The 17,033-nt window shown below is 42.8% G+C and overlaps 1 protein-coding gene across 1 annotated transcript in view; it reads left to right on the top strand.

Moving 5' to 3' along the window:
- Positions 1 to 17,033, top strand: part of fer1l6 (fer-1 like family member 6) — a 132,140-nt gene that overhangs the window by 105,894 nt on the left and 9,213 nt on the right. The window contains 4 exon segments of the mRNA XM_055633476.1: positions 7,590 to 7,732; positions 10,012 to 10,100; positions 11,683 to 11,781; positions 15,458 to 15,699. Of these exon segments, the coding sequence (XP_055489451.1) occupies positions 7,590 to 7,732; positions 10,012 to 10,100; positions 11,683 to 11,781; positions 15,458 to 15,699 (573 nt within the window).

The raw sequence follows: 17,033 nt of genomic DNA, 5'->3' as shown, positions 1-17,033 counted from the left end.
AGGTCATCCCATTGAATTGCCTAAGGCCCAGCTACCTTGTTCGGGACACCTTGGTTATCCAGCAGGGTGGGAATGAATTTACTTGTCCCACACATCCCCACCTGATGGAACACTGGTCTCCCACTGGAGTTAAATCTGCAGTTCCTCTCGCAAGCATCAGTTCTTGCTCTGGTATATTGGCACTTGTTTCACTCCCTGGGAGTCGCATGTAATGTCGGAGTTCATCAGCAGAGGGATCTGTAGCATCCAACCCAGCTTCAGTGCAATACAATATTCACCAGTCGGAGTTATGGAGAGATACAGCTCGAAAACAGGTCCTTTGCCCCACCGATTTTGTGCTGCTCACCAATAACCCATTTACACTAATCCTTAATCTCTTTTATTCTTTTCACATTGCCGTCAATTCCAATCTGATGCCACCACCCAACTACACACAAATTAATCTTCCAACCCAATACATTTTATGGGATATGGGAGAAAACCAGACCACCAAGATGATATGTACAAACTCTCCACAGACAGCACCCAACGTCGGGATTGAACCCAGATCTCTGGTGCTGCGAGTGGCAGCTTTATTAAAGCCCAAGACTGCTCTGCCCCACTTTTGTGGTGCCTCTGAAGGAAAGACACTCCACAAACCTCATGGAGGCATGGAAAAAAAGGAAATTATGTAGAGTAACTAATCACAGATAATAAATGCTAAGAAGGGCCTTAAAGAAGTATAAGTAAGTAAGTTTATTGGCCAAGTATTCACATACAAGGAATTTGCCTTGGTGCTCCACCCACAAGTGACAACATGACATACAGTGACAGTTACGAATGACTTGGAAAACACTAAACATTAATAATAATAAAACATTAATGATAAAACGCCATTGATCAAGCATGAGAAAGCGAATGGTATGAAGGAAGCGAATGGTATGTTAGCTTTCATAGCAAAAGGATTTGAGTACAGGAGCAGGGAGGTTCTACTGCAGTTGTACAGGGACATGGTGAGACCACACCTGGAGTATTGCGTACAGTTTTGGTCTCCTAATCTGAGGAAGGACATTCTTACCGTAGAGGGAGTACAGAGAAGGTTCACCAGACTGATTCCTGGGATGTCAGGACTTTCATATGATGAAAGACTGGATAGACTCGGCTTGTACTCGCTAGAATTTAGAAGATTGAGGGGGGATCTTATAGAAACGTACAAAATTTTTAAGGGGTTGGACAGACTAGATGCAGGAATATTGTTCCTGATGTTGGGGAAGTCCAGAACAAGGGGTCACAGTTTAAGGATAAGGGGGAAGTCTTTTAGGACTGAGATGAGAAAAACATTTTTCACACAGAGAGTGGTGAATCTGTGGAATTCTCTGCCACAGAAGGTAGTTGAGGCCAGTTCATTGGCTATATTTAAGAGGGAGTTAGATGTTGCCCTTGTGGCTAAAGGGATCAGGGGGTATGGAGAGAAGGCAGGTACAGGATACTGAGTTGGATGATCAGCCATGATCATATTGAATGGCGGTGCAGGCTCGAAGGGCCGAATGGCCTACTCTTGCACCTATTTTCTATGTTTCTATGTCTATGTTTCTATGTGAACCAACGAAATACCAGATCAAAGGGAGGCTACAGAATTTTTTTTAGCAACTACTCGTGGATAAAAACTGTTTTTAAGGGAGTGGAGACACTAAAGCGATTTGGGTGTAGATATCTGAGAGGGGGATGATTAGTTGTAGACACCAGCATTTCTAGTGGGGTAAAAAATGGGGAAGAGGAGGCCATGTAAAAAAAAATGCAACCAGGAATCATAAGAACACAGTGGGTCAGATGAATCTATAATGACAGATGAGGGTAAAGTCACAAGTGGATTTAAACATTGTAAAGCACAGCAACTTCAAATTAAGAGTCATTTAATGATCAATTAAATGATCAATTTAACGACCAGTAATAGTGATGATAGTAAGGGCAATAAAAGGGAAGGAAATGTTGGAAATACAGGAGGTCAGCCGGATAGGTGGGAAGTAAAATAGTCGACCTTTCAGGTTGAAGGCTCTTTGTCAGGTCCCTTGAACTGAAACATTAGCTCTGTTTCTCTTCCCACAGGTGCAGCATTATCTGCTGAGTTTTTCTGGCTTGAGCTATTTTTATTTCCGATTTCCAGCATCTACTGCTAGATTTTCTATTTTGGTCTTTCAAATATCATGGAAAGTTGCAATAATGAGCACAGTTTTCGATGAGCTATTGTTGAAGGAGTGGGAGGACAGGAGGCCAGGTGGTACAGCCTAGAAGAAATAAACCTCTCCTGGGTCCGCCAGCTGCGACCAGGCATGCATCTCCACCCGCCGATTATGCTCCAGTGCCTCTCGCTGGCCCTGCCCGTCCAGTGTTGTCTACTGCATCCTCACCTGTAGTCTCAGTGCGGTCCGGGGCAATCTCTCCCCCGCCATGGCTTCAGCCTCCCATGTTGTAGTTCCGGCATGTCCGCCCCCTCCCACATGGGGTACCTCTCAGGTAGTGGTTCCAGCAGGACTCCAGGACTCCAGATCACGTAGAGGGGTTATCTAACGTCAACTTCAGCAGCAGTGGGCCCAGGCCCCTCGCCCCTTCCTCCGACGTCACTTCTAATACTGACTCCATTATGAAAAGCGCGAGGGGGAATTCAGCTGTAACTTAGTCTTTCCCTGGAGCTAAAGTCTTGGTGGTCTTAGCGCAGATTCTGAGCCTTCTTGATAAATATACAGACATTATGGATATACCGAATGGCCTACTCCTGCACCTAATTTCTATGTTTCTATGTTTCTATTAAAAATGTCATTATCCATGCGGGCACAAATGACACATCCCAGGAACAATCCGAACAGCTGAGACACAATTTTGTCTCCATTTTAAACTCGTTGAAGGACACGGAGAAATGTATTTTTGTCTCAGGACCAATTCCGACTTTTAATTGTGGAAGTTGTTGCTTTAGCAAGATTTTACATTTCCACACATGGTTGCAGTCATTTTGCAGCTCAAAGAACTTTCATTTTGTTGACAATTTTAATCTTTTCTGGGGAAATCCAGCGCTTTTAATTTAATCTCATCTCATTTATTTATTTATCCATTTATTTATTTATTTATCTATTTATTCATTCATTTATTTATTTATTTATTTATTTACTTACTTATTTATCTGTTTATTTATTTATTTATTGCGTCTATTTTCTATGTTTCTTATGAAAGATGGCATTAACCCCAACAGCCTTGGCTCACGAAAGCCTTCTAATAATCTATTACACGCAGTGCACTTGACTGACTAATTAATTTGTCCCCACATGCTGGCCATGATCTGGACATACCTACGGCCATGATCCATAGCCCACAAACACTCTCTCCCCTTCTCTCTGTCCAGTACGCTCATGTTTCAGATAAAAACTGTAGTTCTTCCTCAAGTTTACATAGGCTTCCTGGACAACCACTAACAATCCCCGTGAGGATTACATCGAGATCCATTTTAAATAGATCTCTGCACACTGCGGATAGATTCAATCTAGTGCCAGTAAAAAAAATCAACTACAAGAACTTCTTCCCCGCAATCTGAAATCACATCCATGAAATAGTATAAAATGGGTCTGCTCAATGTTAGATCATTAACCAACGAGACTTTTATCATCAACTAGACCAAGTGGGACCCGTTGGGTCCCTATCACACGGGAGGGCTGGTCCCCGAATGCAATATTCCACCACTCACTCATAGCCCCAACTGCGCATGCGCGGCTGATGGGTTCCCGTTGTGACGAGAGTCAAGGCAACCCTCCCCAAGTGCACCTCGCCATCCCTCTTCCTACCTCTATCCTCCTCCATTGCCCCTCATCCCCAGCACTTTCCCTCTCCTCTCTCCTTTTCTTTCCCCTCTCGTCCTTCCCTCCCCTCCCCCACTAACTCCCTCACCTCTCCTTCCCTCTCCTTTCCCCTACCCTCAGTCACTCCCTCCCTCCATAACCCCTCTCTCCTCCCTACACCCCTTGATGTCATTGTGAGGTGGGAGCTGCTGTGTTTTTGAAAACTGAGTTTTTAAAAATGTAAACGAGATCCCATTGTGATGTAATAGTGGGGTAGTGATGGGCAGTTTATGTAAATAAGATCCCATTGTGATGTAATAGTGGGGTGGTGATGGGCAGTTTATGTAAATAAGATGCCATTGTGATGTCATACACTGCTAATGGCCAGTGCAAATGGAAGAGATTTTTGTCAAAGTGTTTTTTGTAAAGTTTAAATTGTGAATAACTTGTAAAATATACCATGAATTTATCATGTACCGTTTTGGGATCATGTAGTTCCAGGATCAGACTCACAGACACACAGATAGACTCACGGACAAACAGCCAATTCACAGACATACTAACAAACAAGATGAGAGTTTTAGTAATATATACTAGACTAAGTGGGACCCATGAGTCCCTGTCACACGGGAGGCCTGGTCCCCCAACGCAACCCGTTCCACCAACGCAATATTCCACCACTCACCCATAGCCCCCAACTGCGCAGGCACGGCTGATGTTGTAACGCCAGAGATCCCCGTTGTGACGCGAGTCACGGCAACCATCCCCAAGTGCGCCCCACCATCCCTCTTCCTACCCCTATCCTCCCCCATTCCCCTTATCCCCATGTAAAAGGCTCTTTTTAGATCCAGCAGCAGAACTCAAATGTTCTGAGCTTGTAAGTACATGCGCTTCTCTCACCCAGGGAGATTCTGTTGACGAAATGATAAAAGCTTTTAACAGTAACCTAGCTAAGACACTTGATAAAGTTGCACCTCTCAAGATTGAAAGGCAAGTAAGGATTAAAATATTTCCATTGTTAAATAACTCTGTTGATACGTTTAAAAAATCATGTAGAGTAGCTGAAAGAAAGTGGAGAAAAACAGGACTAGAAGTACATCTTGGCATCTATAAAGATACCATTGCTACTTATAATAATGCTGTAAGACCTGCAAGGAAGACCCAATGTTCTCAAATGATTGCAGAAAGTGGTGGAAATAGTAAGATTTTGTTGTCCACCATTGACAGACTATTAAACTCTCCTTCAACCCCTGATTTTTTAAGCCAAGCTTCTGCTGAAAAATGTGAGCTGTTTGCCGATTATTTTAAAGATAAGGTTCAGACTATCAGAGCTGGTATCCCTTTAGATCCAATTGCTGCTACTGTCCTCTGCTGCTGACCTAGTAAGGCGCAGGCAAAAATAAGCAGTTTTATAAGTATTTCTACCTCAGAACTTTGTAAAATTGTGGATGAGAGCAAATCCATTACATGTCATTTTTGACGTGGTTCCTGCAAAGTTTTTAGAAACATAGAAATTAGGTGCAGGAGTATGCCATTCGGCCCTTCGAGCTTGCACAGCCATTCAATATGATCATGGCTGATTGTCCAACTCAGTATCCTGTACCTGCCTTCTCTCCATACCCCCTGATCCCTTTAGCCACAAGGGCCACATCTAACCCTCTTAAATATAGCCAATGAACTGGCCTCAACTACATTCTGTGACAGAGAATTCCAGAGATTCACCACTCTCTGTGTGAAAAATGTTTTTCTCATCTCAGTCCTAAAAGATTTCCCCTTTATCCTTAAACTGTGACCCCTTGTTCTGGACTTCCCCAACATCGGGAACAATCTTCCTGCATCTAGCCTGTCCAACCCCTTAAGAATTTTGTAAGTTTCTATAAGATCCCCCCTCAATCTTCTACATTCTAGCGAGTACAAGCCGAGTCTATCCAGTCTTTCTTCATATGAAAGTCCTGACATCCCAGGAATCAGTCTGGTGAACCTTCTCTGTACTCCCTCTATGGCAAGAATGTCTTTCCTCAGATTAGGGTAGATCAAAACTGCCCTTTATCCGCAAGGTACTGGAATGTTATTGTAAATGTCATTCAACCAAATACAACACTTTCTGAATCAAAATGACATTTTAGAGAAATTTCCATCTGGTTTCAGAGCAAATTACAGCACTGAGACTGCCCTGATAATAATAGTCAGTGACCTTCGAGTTAGTACTGACAAAGACAAAGTCTCAGCGCTGATCCTCTTAGACCTCACAGCGGCTTTTGATACCATAGATCACAGTATTCTTATAGATCGCCTATGAAACTGGGTCGGCCTGTCAGATCAGGTACTAAGTTTGTTCCAATTATATATAAGTGGAAGGAAGTGCTTTGATAGCCTTGGGGGCCATGTGTCTAAGCTGCATGATATACCCTTTGGTGTAGCCTTGGTCCGTTACTCTTTTCCTTGTATATGCTGCCGCTAGGAGGAGTTATCAGACAGCATCATGTAAATGATGCTGATGGCACAGTTATACCTCTCTGTTGAACCCACTGATGTAAACGCCTTAAGTTCTTTGACCTCCTGCCTATTTTCCATTTTAAAAAATGATGAATGCTAACTTTCTTAAACTCAACGATGACAAGACAGAAATTGTTATTACTTGGATCAAAATCCAAGAGAGAGATGTTACTCGGTAAACTGGGAAATTTGACTGCCTAAGTCAAACAAGAAGTCACAAGCCTGGGGGTAAAAATCGACAATGATCTTAATTTTAAATCTCATATAAATAAGGTAACAAAGTGTGCTTTCTATCACTCAGAAATATTGCTAAACTACGGCCTTTCTTAACTCAATAAGACTGTAAAAAACTCATACATGCTTTCATATCAAGCAGACTTGATTACTGTAATGCCTTATTTACCTTCAAAATCCACTTACAAGATACAGCTCATTCAAAATGCAGTAGCCTGGCTTGTAGTAAACACCAAGAAAAGGGAACATATCACCCCAGTATTATTCTCCCTTCATTGGCTCCCTGTGAGATCCAGGATAGACTATAAAGTGGTCTATAAAGCCCTAAATGGCTTAGCTCCTTCCCTATGCTCCTACTGGAGCGCTCAGGTCTTCTAATGCCAGCCTGTTATACCCATGTCCCACGTAGGAACCCTGAACGGAAACTTCTGGAGACTTTGTGCCCCACCTAAGGTTTCCGTGCGGTTCCTGGAGGTTGCAGGTGGTTGCCGGAGGTTGCAGGTAGTGGAAGCAGGTAGAGAGACTGACAAAAACCTCCAGGAACCGCACCAAAACCTTGGGTGGGGCGCAAAGTCTCCAGAGGTTTCCATTCAGGTTTCCTAAGTGGGACAGGGGCATTACTGTCTAGGTCCTTACTGTTTTAAATTGTATTTTTGTTTAGACCTGTGTTCTTTGTGGAAAGTACTGGGTTGCATCCAATTGTATGAAAAGTGCTATACAAATAAAGTTGTTATATTATTATAAGTAACAAAGTTATGTGTAAGGGAGTGACTGCGAGCAACCCTGTGCCTGAAAGTATGTGAAGCCGAAGGTGAAATTAACAATGGGTAAGACACACTCAGGCATCATGTCTTGCTAAATTACTTGGAACTATTCCCAATGCTACACAGAGAATTATAATAAACATGAGTACAATTAACATGTTTCTTGTCACTTTTGCAGTGCAGAAGTTTTTCATCGTCTATATTTTGTTAGAATGTGTGTGAGTCATCCACAGCTGAGCTGTAACAAATATTTCTGCCTATTCAACATATTTCAATTGCATTTCTATTTTAGAAGAACTGGTGGTGTCCCATGAACACCTAGCTCTAAAGGTGTTAAATCAGTGGTCAACGATCCCTGGGACTGGATATAGACTGGTTCCTGAACACATTGAGTCAAGGCCCCTCTACCACAAAGACAGGCCAGGCATTGAACAGGTGACGTAAACATGTGCAGTGTCCTTGGTCGCTAATACTTGGCTGCATTTCAACCATTTCGTATTTTATAACCTTTCCGTGTAACTCCATCAGGTAATATCATGATACGTTCAATCATGGTTGTGACCTATCTGACTAGAACACAAATAGAAGTGGCTCTAAGTATTTTATAGGACTGAAATAGACCAAAAATAGAAGTGGCTCTAGGTATTTTGATGAAATGCAGTAAGATTCAAGATTCAAGATTCAATTTATTTGTCATTTGGACCCCTTGAGGTCCAAACGAAATGATGTTTCTGCAGCCATACATTACAAACAAATAGACCCAAGACACAACGTAATTTACATAAACATCCATCACATCGCTGTGATGGAAGGCCAAAAAAACGTATCTCTCTACTGCACTCTCCCCCCCCCCGATGTCAGAGTCAAAGTCAAAGCCCCCGGCTGGCGATGGCGATTGTCCCGCGGCCATTAAAGCCACGCCGGGTGGTGCAAGGTCGCACACCGGGTTTTGACGTTGGAGCCCCCGGCGTGCGCTCGCAGAGTCCCGCAGCCATTCCAAGCCGCGGGGGGCGGTGCTGTTAGGCCCCGCTCCAGGAGCTCTTCAACCCCGCAACTCGGGCGGGAGAAGTCGCGTTGCGGGAGCCCTGAAAAGCGGTCTTCCTCCAGTGACCCGCGGGCTCCCGGTGCCGTCGTCCGCCAGACCCGCAGTTGCAGCCTCCGAATCTCCGGAGGTCGGGCCGCAGCAGCAGCAGCGCTCCACCACCGCTCCGCCCGCTCCGGACTCGGCCAGCTTCGCGACGGTGAGGTGAGTCGTCGGCACCAGAGCCCTCGGTCTTCTCCTGTTGGAGGCCGCTCCTCGTTGCAGCACCAACGACAACGGAGACCCGACAAAGAAAAGGTTGGGTCTCCCGTGCAGGGAGAGATTGAAAGTTACCCCCTCCCTCCCACCCCACGCCCCCCCCCCCCACACACACACACCCCAACAAAAAAAAACTACAATAAAAACATAGACAAAAAATAATAAAAAACGCAGACGGGCTGCAGAGGCCGCTGCTGACGAGAGTCGCGCCGCCTACCAGTAGATAGCTTTGCAGTGCCTAGCGTCAAAGTCACACAACACTGAAATGGGCCCTATGGCCCACTGAATCCATGCTAACCCTATATCAATCCCATTTTTATTTCCTCTACATTCTAATCAATCCCAACCGATTCCACCAATCGCCAATGTACAATACTGGAACACAAGCTTGGATTATGTATAATTTGCTGCTAGAGCTGGAACCCTCTAATTTAGTTCTACTAATGAGTCAACCTGAGGCATGAGGTTGAGGGCAGATGTTTCAAACCACATTGATGCCACTCCCCCTTTCTCTGAAAGATTTACACAGATTGAATGGAAATGTAGGTATCCAAGAATATGGCAATCATAGAAACATAGAAAATAGGTGCAGGAGTAGGCCATTCGGCCCTTCGAGCCTGCACCGCCATTCAATATGATCATGGCTGATCATCCAACTCAGTATCCCGTACCTGCCTTCTTAAGGATAAGGGGGAAATCCTTTAAAACCGAGATGAGAATGCACAGAGAGTGGTGAATCTCTGGAACTCTCTGCCACAGAGGGTAGTTGAGGCCAGTTCATTGGCTATATTTAAGAGGGAGTTAAATGTGGCCCTTGTGGCTAAAGAGATCAGGGGGTATGGAGAGAAGGCAGGGACGGGATACTGAGTTGGATGATCAGCCATGATCATATTGAATGGCGGTGCAGGCTCGAAGGGCCGAATGGCCTACTCCTGCACCTAATTTCTATGTTTCTATGTTTCTATGTTTCTCTCCATACCCCCTGATCCCTTTAGCCACAAGGGCCACATCTAACTCCCTCTTAAATATAGCCAATGAACTGGCCTCAACTACCTTCTGTGACAGAGAATTCCAGAGGTTCACCATTCTCTGTGTGAAAAATGTTTTTCTCATCTCGGTCCTAAAAGATTTCCCCTTTATCCTTAAACTGTGACCCCTTGTTCTGGACTTCCCCAACATCGGGAACAATCTTCCTGCATCTAGCAGGAAGATCCAGGGCTTTGATGGCACAGTGGTGTAGCCAGTACAGCCGTTGTAGGGTGCTGTCTGCATGGATTTTACACCTTGTACGTGATTGCGTTCCCTCCCACACCCCAGAGATGGGCTGGTAGGTTCATTGGTAGCTGTAAATTGGCTCTTGTATGTACGTGACTACTTCAATGTCAATATATTTCTGCTCTTAATATCCATCCAGGGCCGTGTTCAGATGTGGGTGGACATGTTCCCACTGGATATACCTCCTCCTGGGCCACCTGTTGACATCTCCCCTCGCAAGCCCAAAGGGTAAGAGAATATTTCTCACAGGTTTTCCAGGAGAACTATATCATTCTAGAAGTACACAGCGCAGCTGGTGTGGTGTCATTTATTCTTTTAAAAAATTGAATATAATTTCTGCTACGATCGAATCCTTAATATAATTCCCTCCCTAATGTGTGTTGTTGACATCCGGTGGCAATGTTCTCTTATGGATTAGATCCTGGACATCAGGCAAGAAACACTGCATTGACCCCAAAGGCCTGCCAAGCAGTCACCTGTGATCAATGCCTCTCCATTCTCACATACATCCCCATGTTCTCCACTTCATCATGTTCTTTTGCTGCTTTATCTAATCTGGTTGTGAGCAATTCTGTTTTTTTTTTCTCTCTAGCCTAACCCACTTTTTCTCCAACTCATTACCAAGATTTCTCCTTTTGCTTTTGCAAAGTTGCCCGTCTTCTGCATTGTTCAATTCAACTTAAAACTAACATCCAATAATAAATCTAAACCTAATGACTTTTAAATGATTTTGTGTGTGTGTGTGTGTGCATTGTTTCTGTTCAACTTGAGACCAAAATCCACATCATTGTCTAATCACGCCCCATTTACAATGTCATTGGGATACTCATTCTTGACTTCCTTTCTGTCCATGGTTTAGTTTTTAACAAATAGACAATATACAATAGGTGAAGGAGTAGGCCTATCAGGCCCTTCGAGCCAGCACCGCCATTCAATGTGATCATGGCTGATCATCCCCAATCAGTACCCCGTTCCTGCGTTCTCCCCATAACACTGCCCAGTCCATCATCGGCTCTGAACTCCCTTCCATCGAGGGGATCTATCGCAGTCGCTGCCTCAAAAAGGCTGGCAGTATCATCAAGGACCCACACCATCCTGGCCACACACTCATCTCCCTGCTACCTTCAGGTAGAAGGTACAGGAGCCTGAAGACTGCAACGACCAGATTCAGGAATAGCTACTTCCCCACAGCCATCAGGCTATTAAACTTGGCTCGGATAAAACTCTGTACATTAATAGCCCATTATCTGTTACTTTATCAGTTTATTTATTCATGTGAGTATATTTTTATATCATGGTATAAGGACACACTGATCTGTTTTTGTAGTCAATGCCTACTATGTTCTATTGTGCTGAAACTAAGCAAGGATTTCATTGTCCTATCAGGGACACATGACAATAAACTCACTTGAACTTGCCTAACCATCTGTCCCTTCACCTGCTTTCAGTGATATGAGCGATGGTATACTTTTCATTGAATGTGGTTCCTCAGCCACCTTATCTCCACATCCTAAAAAATCCCCCTGAACACATAGCCCCTTATCACTCCTCACTTCCAATATCCCTCTGTCGATTGACTTAGCCTGCTTATTGATCTTATTTATATGTCTTTTATTTGTCTTCCTCCATGCTGTCCATTAGTCATCTACACTAATGAGATCCTGTTTTCAGTTGTTGTGCAATTTGTTTGGTTTACCACAAAGTGCCTGAAAAAAAAAATCAGATTGTCTCCAATTTGGTGTCTACACAAAATGTCTTATCTTGAATGAAGCTGAGGTTGACTCTGATAAGGTGCTGCATGTGATTACAGGTATGAACTCAGAATCATTATTTGGAATACTGAGGATGTTGTATTAGAAGATGAGAATTTTATTACTGGTCAAAAATCAAGTGATATCTATATCAAAGGGTAAGAATTTCACGTGATTGACGTTCATTTATTGCAATGGAAGAATGGCTTTATGAAAACTGAGATTTAGCTATATTTATTATTTCATCAAGACTCTGTAAAATGGAACAAACCTAATTATTGAGTTGGTTTTCATACCATATCTAGAGCTTGCTCTTTACGACATGAAAGGTTAATGCTGACAGTTCTATTAACTTTCTGTTTTCATAATAAAACCTGCCGACATTAATAAACCTCATTAGTAAATTATTGCACCATCACATAGTCCTGCTTTAGTAAAAGACCATTTATCTTGCACATTAATAGTTGGGTGTTGGGTGTTCAACAAAGTGTGCTCTTGCGTGTATATCTGAAGTGTGTACAGTTTGTTTAAGGTCATTTTAGCGTGGTGCCGCTACGTTCCATCTCAAAGTTTTAAGCAATGACTAATTGAATTGGACCTTTCTGTACCAGAGTATTACACGAGAATCTGAGCATTGCACAAGTATATGAATACTCTCAGTACCTGAATACTGCATCTTGTTTTTCTGAGGTTATGCCTGAATTAATTAGATTTGGACTTATCTCTTCAACCTTCTCTCTCATGTATGTAGTTGTAAATGCTCTATGCCTGCAGAAAGTGTCTTGACCAGAAACATCACCTATTAATGTACTCCAGAGATGCCGTCTGACCTGCTGAGTTACTCCTGCACTTTGTGTCCTTTTATGCTTTAAAGAATATTTGGGGGAGAGCTGCCACTTAGCTCAATGCCCACATCTCTGTGGGGGTTTCAATGTCCAGCCCTGCAGTGGGTTTAAACCAGGTGCAGCATCTTCCACTCTGACTCCCCTGCTGCTGGTTATCATGTACTGCACAGGTATATAGCCTGCGAAGTCAAGGGGACACAGTAAACAGGGCACAGATCCCAGAGTTCAGGTTCGATACCTGCTCGCTGAGCCTTCATCCAGTATTGGCAAACAAAACTGCCCACAACATACAGTTTTCCCGATGGGTGCTTGTGAACTCCTTAAAATGAATGGGAAAAAATTATCCAGCGAGATATTACACTGAGATTTTAGGTTTTGGTGAAGAGCTATTTATTCGATCTGATTGGATAGCATGCAAAACAAAGCCTTTCCTTACACTCGGTATACGTGACAATAATAAACACGAATTTAAACCTAATTATTCTTGAGATATGTGTAGGAAGGAACTGCAGATGCTGGTTTACACCAAAGGTAGACACACAATGCTGGAGTAACTCAGCGGGTCAGGCAGCATCTCTGGAGAGATGGAATGGGTGACATTTCGGGTTAGACGTCTGAAGAAGGGTCAGTCCTGTTTTCCAGAGATGCTGCTTGACCCAATTGAGTTAGATAGAAAATCGGTGCAGGAGGCCATTCGGCCCTTCGAGCCAGCACGGCCATTCATTGTGATCATGGCTGATCGTCCCAAATCAATAACCCGTGCCTGCCTTCTCCCCATATCCCTTGATTCCACTAGCCCCTAGAGCTCTATCTAACTCAGCATTTGTTAATCCAGCATTTTGTGTCTACCTTTGGTAGATTCTTAAAAGATTTTGTGTGTGTGTGTGCGCGCAGGCGTATATATATATGTGATGAAACAATTTTTTAAATGATTGTAATTTAGCAATGTTTTTTTTAACATGTCTCGTATGATTTGAATGTTATATGTACAGTTGTCAAGAATACATTAACATGAAAGAAGTATTAATATTAGGTCTGATTTATGAACGATAAGCAGGAGGCAAGAAACTGCCCAAGGCATGTTGCTTTCCCAGTGGGTTCATTAGTGTTTCCTTGTCTTAAGACTCCCACACAGATTTCAATAAATTCTGTTGCCAGAGGCTGGCAGACACTTAGTAGCTGACACTTAGTACTGGACTCTTTCACAAGGGGCACCAGCTGATACGAGGCACAGAGAGCATCAGTGGACCATGTTTAGATGGACCAGCATCCCATTCATGCATGCAGACCAAGTGAAAATCTATCCCATGATTTCTGCCCAGGTCACCTCTTACCCATATTCCTGAGTTTCTGACAAATCTTTTCATATTTCTCTTGCAAATTAGCAAATAAGTCAAAACAGTGATTTGCTTGGGTACAAAATCAAATCATAGCCTGCCCATGAACCATACAAGCTGAGCTCAGAACCGATTTATAGTTTCAGACCTGCTGCAAGCAACGTGCTGTGAATGTAACCACCTTCAAGTTGCTTCATTCAGTCCAGGTGAAGGCTCATGACCTGAAACACAACTATCCATTCCGCTCAACACATGTTGACTTCCTCCAGTTTTTTTTGTTTCAGGTTCCCAGTAAGTGGCATTCAATTTCAAGCCTCCAGCATTGCTAACTCCACCAGGCATTGGTCTGTGTCCAAATTTATAAACTCCAAGTGAAAATCCACATGAGAGTTTCTTTCTTTTCCTGCTCATCTTTAACCAGCTTCCTGAGCCATGGACTCCCTTGGTCATGAGTTACTTCACTTCAGATCTCATTGTTCCTTTCAGCCGAGACCTGTCACCATGAGAGAAACACCCTACTGTGCCTTCAGTGCCTGCAGGATGACAGAGTACCCAGTGCTAAACTGTAAAGTGAAGAAGACTTACCACAATTCTGCAAAGCATTGTCAGAACACATTCAAGAGTACAGTGAATAATTTTGGTCCTCCTATTTAAGGAGTGATTGGAGACAGTTCAGAGATAATTCTAGGTATGGAAGGATTGTCCTACTAGGAAAAGTTAAACAGGTCGAGACTAGACTCATTGAGGTTCCAAAGAATGAGAGGCTATCTTATTGCAATAGAAGATCAAGTTCAAGTTCAAGTTCAAGTGAGTTTATTGGCACGTGTTCTTGGGGGGAAAGGGACTAGAATAGGTTCATGCTTGCAAAATTCACTGTCAAACCAGCAGACTTTCCAGACTGTTCAAGAAGGAACTGCAGATGCTGGAAGATCGAAGGTACACAAAAATGCTGGAGAAACTCAGCGGGTGCAGCAGCATCTATGGAGTGAAGGAAATAGGCAACGTTTCGGGCCGAAACCCTTCTTCAGACTGATGGGGGGGGGGGGGGGGGGGGTGAAGGAAGGGAAAAAGGGAGGAGGAGGAGCCCAAGGGCGGGGGGATGGGAGGAGACAGCTTGAGGGTTAAGGTAGGGGAGGATACAGCAAGGGCTAGCAAAACTGGGAGAATTCAACATTCATGCCATCAGGACGCAAGCAACCCAGGCAGAATATGAGGTGCTGTTCCTCCAATTTCCGGTGTTGCTCACTCTGGCAATGGAGGAGACCCAGGACAGAGAGGTCGGATTGGGAATGGGAGGGGGAGTTCCAGACTGTTCGATGTTTTATCATTACTTTGATACTTAATAAAGTCTAATCTAATCTAATCTAATTCACTTTTTAAAAGTATGTATCGCAGTAATATTTTAAGGTAAGTTTCAAGATGACTGGTGACTGGAAGGGAGTGCAGGCACTGGGGCCCCTGTGAGTGGAAGAATGTAGTAAACCTCACCCGATAAGCCAGACGCCAGACAAATGGGATCTTTGAACGGTCAAAGAATGGAATCAGGATTTTATTGTATTGGATTTGAGACAAGGCGCAAACGCCCTGTTTACTTTCTCAGTGTGAGTAGGTCACCTGTACCAAATATATGAGACTTTCACTTTCATCCACAGTTGGCTGAAAGGAAAAGAAGAAGATAAGCAAGAAACAGATGTGCATTACAACTCATTGACTGGGGAGGGAAATTTCAATTGGCGTTTTATCTTTCCCTTTGACTACCTACCTGCGGAGAAACTGATGGTTACAAGCAAGAGGCATTCCAATTTCTCTTTGCACAAGACAGAACGCAAACTTCCTGCAATCCTTGTACTTCAGGTCTGGGATTTTGAGAGGCTTTCTTCAAATGACTTTCTAGGTATGTCGGAGGTTTGTAATGTTACCTATTGTTCCTTCACAAGGTTTAAGAAAACATTTGGAATTCACTTTGTGGAAACTGTCTTTTATTGGAGACCCAATTCAAATTAATGGACATAAAAATAAGTGTTTAAATGTTCCACTTTTGAAGAGTTTTAAGCAGCTTCTGTAGATTTGAACCTGTCACCCAGGTTTCTTCCAGATATGAGCTACTTTTATGCAATATTGTCAGTTTGAAAATTCACTTGGATTTTGAGTAGAGGTTGATGATGAATGATTCCCCAAATGTCCAAACAATGTACCTCTGCCTGTGAAAATGTTTTCAATTGGAAAGAAGTCCAGATCTGAGGCCACACATTACAATGATCATTAGGAAGCAGCCCAGTAACCCAGAAGTGGTGATTTAAAAAACTGACCATGCATTTTATGATTAAATGTAATATATTTTGCAATTTGTGAATTGGAAAACAACAAATTAACCTGAAACCTGATATTTTGTCATGATAATTTAGCCACTTTAATTTTCTTTTGGGGAAGCGGCCTATTAAATTTTAGGTGTGAATCCAGACAGGTTTTGGTATTGTGTGTTCCTGAACATTATTTGTGGCACGTAATTCATTATAACAAAACATAGCCTTCTAAATCAAAGACATGTACCCCAAAGATTCAATTCCATTATAGATAAAATACTTTGAATTTCACTGACTGCTATATAAATGATATTATATTGTGTCTGAAAGTGCTACATAAATTTAATTATGACATAACATGGAATGAAATGGAATGCTATTTATTGTCATTCAAACCTGGGTTTGAACGAAATTTCATTTCTACACTTTTTTTACATTACAAAGAAAACCCAAGACCCACACTTAACACAGTTTACATAAACATCCACCACAGTGAGTCTCCAACATCTCCTCACTGCGATGGAGTGTGATAGAGTATCACACTCTATATAACTATAGAACTGAATTTTGTATAATGCAAGGACACTAGCAGATGTTTTAAATCATTAGGCACCATTTACTTGGAGAAGAACTAATTCCTTCCAAACATTCTAAATATAATTGTTTCCACAAGAATATTAAAAACCTGCAGAAGCCGCATTCTAGTTCCTTGAGCATGTTTAACCAATCAATAATTGATTTAATACCTCAAATCATTTTTCATGTTGAAGCCTAATTTCCCATAGTTTCCTTGACGTTAAACGTATCTTTTCATCTTGGATTTTGACACGCTCATCATCAGACAACCTACAGCCTATTGTAGATATTCAAAGGTTTGCGGAAAATAATGTAATAGCCATGGGGAGGGGATAGAGGCAGCACCTAC

Source organism: Leucoraja erinacea, chromosome 4 (assembly GCF_028641065.1).
Source record: "Leucoraja erinacea ecotype New England chromosome 4, Leri_hhj_1, whole genome shotgun sequence".
NCBI classification, from domain to species: Eukaryota; Metazoa; Chordata; class Chondrichthyes; order Rajiformes; family Rajidae; genus Leucoraja; species Leucoraja erinaceus.
Note: the sequence above shows the minus strand (reverse complement) of the source record. Positions and strands in the feature narration are given on the sequence as shown.